Source organism: Talpa europaea (assembly GCF_964194135.1).
Source record: "Talpa europaea genome assembly, chromosome: 12".
In the NCBI taxonomy this organism is placed as follows: Eukaryota; Metazoa; Chordata; class Mammalia; order Eulipotyphla; family Talpidae; genus Talpa; species Talpa europaea.
The window spans coordinates 88,859,137-88,870,048 of NC_140079.1; the positions used below are offsets into that span (position 1 = coordinate 88,859,137).

A 10,912-nucleotide genomic window follows, 5' to 3' on the forward strand; every position below is an offset into this window, starting at 1 on the left:
TTCTGAATGTGGCAAAGAATATATTTGGTTTGTATTTTTAATTAAAAAATTTAATTTTGTATAATTTCAGACTTACAGGAGAATTGCAGAGATAGTACAGAGAAGCTATGTGATCTTCCCTTGGCTTCTCGTAATGTTAAGAACAATTATTGAAATCAGGAAACCAGCAATGATATACTGCTATTAGCTAGCCTTCAGGCTGTAACCCAGTTTTTCCAGTTATGGTTTCTTTCTGTCCCAGTATCAATATAGAAGTCCACATTGCATTGTGTACAATGCGATGATTTAATGTACGTAGACACTGCGAAAAGATAACCACAATCAAATTAAGGGCTTAATATCCAAAATGTACAAGGAACTCATACAGCTTAGTAGCAAAAAACAAACCAAAAAAACCAAACCAATAACCCAATTAAAATATGGGCTAAAAATATTTTGAGTTCTTATTGTTTTCATTATCTTTTCTGTAACCAGAAATAGAATAAGCTCTGTCATTGGAAAAACGTCCAGTTATTTGGAAAAATTAATGTCTAGACATGATGAATCCTTAGAAAAAACATTCTAAGGCCACACATGTAACTCAGCATGTGATAACTATATGAAGAAGAGTCACACAAGCGCTAATGTCAGGCCGCCCGTGCAGAGAGCAGGTTGCTCGGGAAGAACTGGGAAAATCCACCCAGAAATTAGCAGCAGCTTTGTGCAGGGCAGCAGATCTCCCTGCACGGAGCCAGGGCCTTAGCTCAGTGCCTGGTAGAAATCAGGTCTGAGCAGGCTTGCGCTGAACACCTGGCGGCTCAGCCAACCCCAGAGTGCTGGGTCTTTCCCTTCCTAGATCTCAATTCTTCATTTGTTGGTTTGATTTTAGGGGCCATGCTGCAAAACAAGCCCCCTTACCGGCCCCAGTCCCTGCCTCCAATTGTGGCTGCACTCCTGTTGTGAGGTCTCATGAGTAGGCTTGTCCCTGGTGGTGCACTCTAGCGGGCAACAGGGAGGACACAGGGTCCATGGCCTGTCACCACTCTCACACTTCCTCTCTGCACCCTGAAATGTCAGGAGTGACCTGTTGTTCAAAATAAGTTTATAATTAATATCGTTTAGAACAGAAAGCTGGGATGGGGGTGGGGTGGGGGTTTCAAGTGATTTATGATAACCAGAGCACTGTTGAAATTCCCACGTTCTTTCCTCTGTCAGCTGGCAGGTTATTTCTGTGGGAAAGGTGTTTTGAGGCCCCAGCAGAGTTTGTTTTGCTCTGCAAACTTTATACAAAGTTTGTTTGAGTTCTGGGCCCTGTGAACAGCCATCCCAGCAGTGTGAGGAGGAGGAGGAAGAGGAGAACTCTGAGGAGTCCAGTGGACAGGGATGTGAGTCCGTTCGCCACCCACTAGCATGTGATCTTGCACACTTGCCCTCCATGCCCAAGTCCTCCCCACCATGAAATGGATTTGGCAGTGCCTGTGAGCAGCTAGCTTGTCAGGCTGGCATGAGGCAGTTTACGCCAAGACCCAGCTCGGTGCTGGCAACATGCCGGGTGAAAGGCAGGAGTATTTCTTTCCTTCATTCCCCGCTCCTAGCTTAGGGGATGGTAAGATGTCAGCAGGATTTGAAAACTATTCGTCTCTCCTTCCCACCTACCCCCTCCTAGCCCCAGAGCAAGCTCTCAGCCCCATAGTTTTTCCATACCACCCTCCTCACAACCAAGTTGTTCCTCACGACTGATTCTACCCCGAGAGACACTGGTCTCAACTGGGAGACGAGTAATGCAACTTATCTTGACTTAGAGCAGTAATTCTGAGGTGATCTCCTGGATTTTTTGATAATTTTATCTAGAATGTGTTGATTCAGTGATTCTGGAACTGGTAGAATTTCTGTTATTTAAAATAAAAAATCAAAACAAGGGGCATGGTATATATAGGCAGACCAGTCGCCTGGGCCACCGCCAACTCTTCTTGCTTCTCTCCGTCTCCATCTCTCCCCATGCCCTCGGGTGGTGAGAGAAGACGGTGGGGTGTCCAGTAGGGTTAGAGCATTCTGTGTAGGTGGGCTGCCGCTGGTCACCAAGTTTTCTTCTTATTGAACATGTCACTAGAGGAATGATTAAAAAAAAAAAACACTTAAATTTGGAGTCATTTTAGATTTGTAGGAAAGTGGCAAAGTGCTGACAGATTCCCATATACCCTCACCCAGTCCCCCCACTCCACACACCTGGTTAGCCAAGGTACATTTATCACAGCTAAGAAAACTACGCAGGTACATTGCTCTTAACTAAACTCCAAACATTGTTTGAATTCACCAGTGTTTCTTGCACTGGCTGTGTTCCTGGAAAGGCCGCCCGCCAGGACAGCACCTGCCTCAGTCACCAAGTGTCCTTGGTTTCTTCTGGTCTGTGGCAGTTCCCCAGCCTTCCTTTGTTTTTTCATGGTCCTGACATTTGGGGAGTGCTGGTCAGGCGTTTTAAAAACAATCCCTTAGTTTGCATTTGTCTGATGTTTTTCTCACTGGCAGACAGACTGTGGGTTTGGGAGAGGAAGTCCACAGGGGTGAAGTGGGCTCGGGCGGTGGCATGGGGCGCGTGACATCACGGTCTCCCGGCGGGGAGTGACCCGCCCCCGGTTCAGGCCGTTGGCCATCACTGTGCTCTTATTACTGAAAGGCGTTTTCCCCTTTTGCGCAGCTGTTAAAAAACCTGCTCCGGCACCCCCAAAACCAGGAAACCCACCTCCGGGCCATCCCGGGGGGCAGAGCTCTCCAGCAGCATCTCAGCATCCCCCCAGCCTGTCTCCGAAACCAGCCACCCGAAGTCCTTCTCCGCCCACCCAGCACCCCGGCCAGCCCGGCCAGCCCGGCGCGCCCTCGCAGCCCGCGGCCCCGCGGAGGCCCTCCAGCAGCCTGGCCCCGCTGCAGGCGCCCAGCCACCCGCCGCCGCAGCCCCCGACGCAGGCGCCCGGCAAGCCCGGGGCGCAGGGCGAGCCCGGCCCGGAGCCGCCGGCCCCCACGCCGCCCCAGACCCCCACGCCGCCCAGCACCCCGCCCTTGGGGAAGCAGCCCTCGGCGGGGAGCGGCGCCGAGACCGCACAGCCGCACGCGGGCACCTTGCCGAGACCGAGACCAGTGCCCAAGCCGCGGAACCGGCCCAGCGTGCCCCCGCCCCCGCACCCGCCCGGCGCGCCCCCGCCCGCGGACGGCCCCCTCGCCGGCGCCGCGCCCACCGCGTCCCGCGTGGTCACCGGTAAGTCCCGGCGCCCGCCCCGGCCTGCTGGCGCCGCCCCGTCCCGAGGCCGCGGTGTGCGCGGGCCGGGGGCTCCCGGGGGCACCCCCCACCCGCCTCGTGCGGTGCCGGAGCGTGGGGGGAGCGTCGGCTGCGGGGCTGACCCCGCACCCTGCTTTGTGGGTTCATTACGCGGTGGAGGCTGACCTGCATTTACGGTTTTCAAGTAAATTGAAATCATTTCTTAATGAAGTCCTCATAAAATGCTTATTTTCTCTCCAAGAGTAAAAACGTTCACGTTAAGTGAAGTATTTCGGATGTGACTTTAAAAAGCCTGATTGATGCCAAACTCGACGCCTTGGGAAGAGGGTCTGGGGCACGAGCGAGCAGAGCGCTCCCCTCTGATGGCGCAAGGGAGCGTTTTCCCCTAATTCCCGCCAAAGCCTGTTTGGCTGGTGGACTATACAGATTTTAGTGAGCTGCCGAATGGAATATTTTTTTTTATAGGCACGCACATGGCCATTTTACTAAATTATGATTTAGAAAGAATCCACTCCGAGTGCCCTAATTTACTATTTGATTGAACAATGAAGTGGGTGGAGTTTTTTAGTGTTTTTTTTTTTTTTTTAAGACGGTAATTAGGAGCTTCGAATCATTTCTTACAATAGCCTCGTTTTAAATTTTCTAAGTGAAACTCTTTTCAGAGAAGCTGAAATCCATCTGTGTGCGCCCCAACTTACCGTGTGACTTCTCTGCTGAAAATGAGCCCTGGGTACACGCCAGCCTGGGACTTAAATAACTAGTTGATCTTTTGCTAACCCTCCACCCCAGGAATGTAGTGCATAATTTGCAAGTGTTAATAAATGGTTCATGACTTTTTTCTTGATGACACCTCAGCATTTGTTTTTAAGAGAACAAAGTCACATTGTCTGTCTGTTTGTTTCCCACTAGATGCCCTTCCTAGTGCCCTCACAGGTGGGGAAGGTTTCCAGGACTAAGGTCTGTAACACCCCCCAGCAGCTTGCACCTCAGCCCCAAAAGCTCCTGCTTAGCCGTGTTTTGTATTTTGTGCTTTTGACTTTGTGCTCAGGAGCAGCCAGCCATTTGACCCCAGGCCACCCGTTCTGGAGCCTGCAGGCTTCACTTCTCTTTTTATCAGAAGCATTTTGAGCTGAGAGCTCCCACTTCTAGAGGTAGACATTAGTAGATTTGAAGCCCCTCAGATGACATACTAAGAACAAATTCTTTCTTTTTGGTAAGCCTTTCCACAGCGGTCTGCTCTTCGCGGTGTGATTTAACTGTCATTGATTGGCTCATCAGCATTTAGCCAAAGAGGACTCGGGAAATCGTGTCCCTCATGTCTTAAGCTTTCATTTTTAATTTTACATCTAAGTGCAAGTTAACTGCATGGAGCTTCTTAATTTGATGCTCAAAATTCTCAGGACCAAAATAAAAAACACCTTCCTCCAAAGACCCACACTAAATTCCTTTGCATCTAGCATGCTTACATTTTGCTTTCCTAAACCACATGAGCTTTTTAAAAGGCGCTGAGGCTCATCTGGCTCCTGCCTGTAGGTGCCCATCTGCACGGCATACGGCTCTTGCTGTACATAGAGTTGCTCAGCTACTGTGGGCCTCGAGCCTTCAGTGGGCTGCGTGGCCAGTGTTCAGAGCTTTGCTCTGAGGAAGACTTTCTGTAGAAGCCAGAAGGGGAAACAAGAGCACAAGCTTTAAAACACAAGGAGGGTTTGGAGTGATGCCACCTTCCCCACTCCTTGGTGATTAACCCAAGATCTGGGTTTAGCCCCTTAGGTGGAAAGTCATGCACAGAGCAAAAAAGACTAACCCCTAAGTAAGGCCAAGCCTTTTAACTCTTAGGTACTTGCAACACCCCCAAATTTTATTCCCAGATCTTTCCTTATGTAGATGACAGATGCCAAACCAGGATTATGTCTGTCCTTGTTACCTGGAATGTATTTATTCCAGGAGGTTATTTTATGGATCTGCTACAACTCTGTAATGCTCTGTACTTTATTTTATAAAGAACAGAATCTTCCTTAAGATATTAGTTGAACTTTAAAAAAAAAAAAATCAACAACCTGTTCTATGAATTCTCCTAACTCAAGAAATATCAGACACCACAATTGTCTTTCAGTTTCTTAAAATCCATGCACTGCCGTGAGAAGTGCACAGGAAACCAGCATTTCGAATGAATGGATCTGCTGGTGCTCACCATGCTGCTGTTGACCATTCTTGGAGACAACCATTGTGTATTTTGAAAAAAAAGGGCATAACTTCCTTGGACAGACAGACCTTATTATGACATCTTTTCACTTGGAAAACCTTAGACAAATTGCTGAAAACAGATTATTCGTTTAGAGCATTTGACCTTAAGAAGGGGATGAAGATCAGCTCTCGGGGGACACTGCAGCTGGGGAGTAGGTCTGGCTGCCTGCTTCAGGCCACCAGGCACCAGCTCAGGAGAATGGAGGGGCTCTGGCGTCATTTTGCATCTCTCAATTGTTACTCTGGAAAGCACTAGGATTTTTAGCTTTGCAAGTCAGAGCTTATGTCTTGCTGTTTTTAAAGTGATAGATTTTAGCAAAGAGTGTTCTAATTTAAACATTTTATTAAATAATTTAGATGTATGACCTGCCATATTCAGTAAGAACTGAAATTGGAATATTTAATGGTAAGGAAAAGGCACCTGATTGGCCAAAGCATTTTTGCTACTTTATGATCATATTTGTGCACTAATGCCTGTTACTAACCGTTCACCCTAACCCTGCCGCTTGCATCCCTACTAATGGTGCACGTACTAAGGAGGCTGGCTTCGTTTGTGCTTGCTGTCATTACTCTTCGTACTAAGTGTGTTCACGGACGTGTACACTGGGGCGCGGGGCTGGGCTTGTTACTTTCATTTCCGTTTTCTGTACTGAACAGGCTTGAGGTGTAATGGAAAGAACACACTGTAGAGTTGGACCTGCCTGGATTAGAGTTCCAGCTCTCTGTGTGACGCCCCATCTGTGAAAAATGCAATGTGAGAATTATTGGTGAAGGGATTAAATTAGATAAACTAAGAAAAGCATCTTAACATACAGTGGGTCTAAATCAATGGTAGATACTAAATGTCATTTTTACCTAGAAAAGAAATACCAGAGTTATGCATTAGATGCATTTGCAAACATTAAAAACTAAATGAAATAGAAATATATAAATTAAAAATGGCCGGAGGCTATGGCCCAGGCATCCATCCTCCAATTTGACGCACCCCTGGATTTCCCTCGTATCGGTTCCAATGTGGGTTAAAAAGACAGTGATCTAGGTGGAAGCTACTTCTTAATTGCATGAGCATGAGAACCCCTGAGCCCTTTGTCCACTGTGGGGATCGGTCCCTCTCAATGCCGTGAAGCACAGTGACAGCCGTTCCCACAGCTTTCGTTGAAGCTCATCCCTGAGTTGTGAGGAATGCATTTAAAACAAGTAGGTATTAAAGAATATTTGGGGACTAGCAATACTAAGTCGCCCTTCTACGAGTGAAGTAGTCTGCGATTCATACTCTACTTTTTTCTTCTAGTTCTTTCCCTAAAAAGGATGTGTAGGGGGGGCCTCCCCTGGTGGCGCAGCGGTTGAGTGCTGGGTTGCGAGGCTGCCTGGGCCTCTGCAGCGCCGGTTCAATCCCCGGCCACCGGCGAGGGTCCCACCAAAAAAAAAAAAAAAGGTGTGTAGGGGGTGTGATCATAATTATGTGGCACACACAGATTTGATCTTATATTTTAATTTTTCTTTTACACCACATGCACTTCTCCATGCTAGAATGTGGTTTTTATAACCACCCTTTTCAATGGCTGCTAATATTTCATTAAGCACATGTATTGTTGCTCAGAGTAGGACATTGAAGTGACTTCTGCTTCTACTTGGAGTTTGTTTTTAATAAATATATGGCACATCCTATCAAGATAAATAGCCAGTGAGAGGTGAATAGACTCTCTCCTTTGCCTAAAATAATAGAATATGGACTCAAAGCCCCTCACGGCCCTGAAAACTGATGAGGGCTAGGAGGCAGTCATGCCCTCCGACTCTGGTTTACAGAAGGACGGGGAGGGGTGTTGTCACCCTGCAGTCGTGCCTGCACTGTCTAGTTTCCAGGATGTATTTGGGTTGTTACCTATCAAAGTGATCCTCATAGTGACCTTGGGCTTTTCGAAGTGTAGGCTTGCAACCTAGGGTACACCTTCAAGATCATTGACAGGACAGATCTTGTAGGAATACACCCACTTTGCAGAATCAGCTCTGGCCCTCGCAGGGCCTGCCTCTGCTAACGATACTCAAGAAAAGAAGGAATTTGGTTCCATGTGTCCAAGCCCCAGACCAGAGGTGAAGCACCTCACATTCTGCCTCTGAGCTTCCTGGGCCCCCTCTCTGCCTGATTTTTTTTCTTTTTAATATAATAACTGTCATACAAACTTAGCTCTCAGCAGCATGCCCAGAGACCAGCTCTTCTTAGAAAGTATGAAAAATGCTGCCTTATAGAAATTCATAGCCAGAAAGTTATAGAAGTGTTAAAAGAATTCCTCCAGGTGTCTTTCTGTAATAACCTTTTTCTCCTTTTTACTAAAATAAACCAGAATGTTTTGAACCCAACCTATTTTCCCCTCAAATGCTGCCTTCCCTGAGGACCCTCACCCAAGGCCATGCAAACTCCCTTGGGGAGGAGGGCCACGCGAGCTGCTTGAGAACCGACTCCAGAGCCCAGCGGGTCTGGCCTGGATCTGTGTCCAGTGCTGGCTGTCACCTGGGATGAGGAGTTGAGCCTGGCAGAGTCCGCGGTTCTTACCTCAACAGTGGAGCTCACACGTGCAGAGAGGGGCTAAAAGGGGCTTAGTGAGCCTGTGTGGAGCACGTCACACCATTGGTGGGGATGCCGTGTTGCCGGTTACTGTGCCGGAGAGTCATCTGTTTCAGAAGCTGGCTCTGCACACGGGCTGTGATTCTCGTTGCTTGCATGTAGACAGATTGGTGGTTTTCATTCAAGAAATGGTCCGTGTAAGAATGAGAGAGGGTCCAGGGAAGGAAATGCACCTGCCAACCCAGGCCAACCAGATAGAGCGGCAGGGGCCGGGACTGAGGGCCTTCCCCAGTGCGCCCTCCACAGGTGTTTTCCTTGAGTATACAGGCAGTGTATGTTTATCGTACATTATTGGGGAAAGTCAGAAAAGTACAAATCCAGAAATTATTAGTATGTGATATAAAAAAAGAAAGATATTTCTTTCAGAGGGAGGTTTGCCCTCTGACGAAGATCTGTGGCTGGTAGGCAGCAGTTTGCATGTAAATCCTTGAGCAGAGGTCGGCCTGGTCATGGCGGTGCCTTTGCCTCCTGCTCCCCACTCCCCCCGGGCATGTCAGTTCCACGGTTCCTTGGTAAGACTTTGGGCTGAAAAGAGACTCTGCTGGCCACCCCATCTGTCTTGTTGGGCTGGGTAATGGCAAAGAGATCAGGTTTGCCATGAATTTCTTGTACCAGGGTTGTCTTCCAGGCATGGCTGCTTCTTTACTTGAGGCTCTGGGAAAGGATGGTTGGAAAGATGGTTGGGTTCGGTGACTCTTCCTCCCTCCCACCACCCATTTACCCACCCAGCCCATGGCCAGCCACAGAGTTTATTGAGCATCTGCCATCAGCCTAGTTCTAGGTGCTGGAGATATGCTGTGAACGAGACAGACACGGCCCCTGCCCTCATCACTTCCATTCTGCTGCGCACAAATCCAGGACCTCCTCTTTTGTGTACACAGGCCACTGATACAACTCACACGACTGGTTGGTCTTACAGCTATCTGGCCTTACAGAGATTCATAGCCAGAAATTTATAGAGGTGTTAAAAAAAATGAATTCCTGCAGGCATCTTTTTACAATAACCTTTTTCTCCTTTTTTCCAAAATAAACCAGTTTAGGATCCAACCTGTTTTCCCCTTAAATTCTGTCTTCCCTGAGGACCCTCACCGAAGGCCATGTAGAGGGCCTGATAGTTTGACATGGTATTCTGCACCTGAACTCCTTGACACCTCCATAAGCCTGGGAGTTCCTCAGTGGTGCATGGGAAACCTTGAGGGACAGGTCTGCCAAGCGTGGGGTCATTTCAAGAAAAGGGACCTTTTAGGAAATAGATTTTGTAACCCAGAACTGTAGGGGCGCATGGGGCCAGGGCCAGCCTCAGCGTGGGGAGCCTCCCAGAGGTGCGCCTGTTCCTGCAGCAGCAAAGCTGAAGTCCTCTCAAGAGCAGCTCCTCGCAAGGGAAGACCTGGGGTGACTGCGCCCCAACTAGCACACACCCGCCTCCCCTTCTAGTGCCCTCTGCTCCCCACATGACAGCTCTAACCTGGCAGAGTGAAGCTACAGCAAATCTGAGCACTCCCTCCACTCTTGGGCCAACTCAAGAGCTCTCAAGGGCTCTCGCGTGCTCTGGAGCCCCGGGTATGAGGGAAGCAGAGCCTGCCGCCCCCACCTGGGCTGCTCCCCAGCCGGGCGAGGCTGCCTCAGAGCTGTCTGTCTCGTTCACTGTGTGTCCTCACAGCTAGAGCCATGCCTGGCACGCGCGGGGGCTCAGTAAATATTTGTTCGTGAATGAATGATTTTGAGACTCACTGGAGTGAGTGAACAAGGTGTCTGTGAGCATGGAAAGAGGGAGCACAGCCTGGGGCCCTGCGTGCACTCTCTTGCTAGAGGAGAACAGACAACACAAAAAGACATGTGGAAGGAACCAGAGGTACAAGAATTAAAATATTTTCAGATTCGGGGTTCTGCCTCAGTTGTCGACCAGGGGTGACTGTGCCCCAGGGGACGTCTGGCAGTGTCTAGAGACATCTTCGGCACCCGTGACCCAACACGATCAACCCAATGTCACTGGTGCCGAGGTTGAGGGCATCGTGCAAATAACAGGATACATCAGCCTCGGGGGAGAGGGCGCTGTTCAGTGAGCCCACGACTGCCCCGTGCCCAGATGTGGTCAGGAGGTCCTGTTAGTGCCTCAGAGGCCCGGCCCAGAGACAGGCCCCCAGACCCCGAGCGGGCGTGCCACACGGCTGCCCTGGTCTGCCATGGTGAGGGCTGGGGGTGCTTCTAGAGAGGGAACGTGTGTGCATGGGCAGCTCCCAACTCTCCAGCTTCTGTTCTTCTCAGCGCGCCCTCCGCGTCTCCACGCACTGATCCCCTGTCTCCTCGTGTCTCTGTCCAGACGCCAATTCTAGGGCTTCGGACACGCTTCGCAGCATCTTTCCTGACATGCATTCAGACTCAGCAAGCAAAGACCTGCCGGGCCGCATCCTGCTGGACATGGACAACGACACGGAGAGCACGGCCCTGTGAAGAAAGCCGCCGCCCAGCCCCTCCTCTCCCCCGGGCGGGGGCCGGGCGGGCGGACTTGACCTTTGCAGACCAAACAGCGAAAAGCTTTCAGAGCGGGGGAGAAGCAGGCCTCTACCACGCAGGACTCGGCCTGCCCACGGCCACAGAGGACGTGGAGGCTGACCCCGAAAGCTGCATGACCTGTGTCTTGAAGTTGGCTTTCTTCACGTGGGAAAGAAATCATGCCAAAAACAAAACAAAGAAAGGAACACCCGGAGAGTGGAAAGAGCGTCGCTGCCGAGACGCCCCCACTGTCGTGCGCGGCGCGGGGTGGCCGGAGAGGTGGCCGCCGTGCTGACCGCTGA

General features: G+C 49.9%; 1 protein-coding gene across 4 annotated transcripts in view; it reads left to right on the top strand.

The window, feature by feature from the left end:
• The window catches only part of ARHGAP17 (Rho GTPase activating protein 17), a gene marked incomplete at both ends in the record, with an annotated part of 77,178 nt that extends 66,610 nt beyond the window's left edge, over nucleotides 1-10,568 (top strand). For 3 of the 4 annotated variants that reach the window (XM_084250379.1, XM_084250380.1, XM_084250381.1), the window contains 2 exons: nucleotides 2,675-3,229; nucleotides 10,438-10,568. In XM_084250379.1, the coding sequence (XP_084106505.1) occupies nucleotides 2,675-3,229; nucleotides 10,438-10,568 (686 nt within the window). Of the gene's footprint in view, nucleotides 1-2,674; nucleotides 3,230-4,159; nucleotides 4,184-10,437 lie in introns of all 4 variants that reach the window. The other variant, XM_084250378.1, reaches the window with a different exon arrangement.
• Nucleotides 10,569-10,912: the final 344 nt, after the last annotated feature.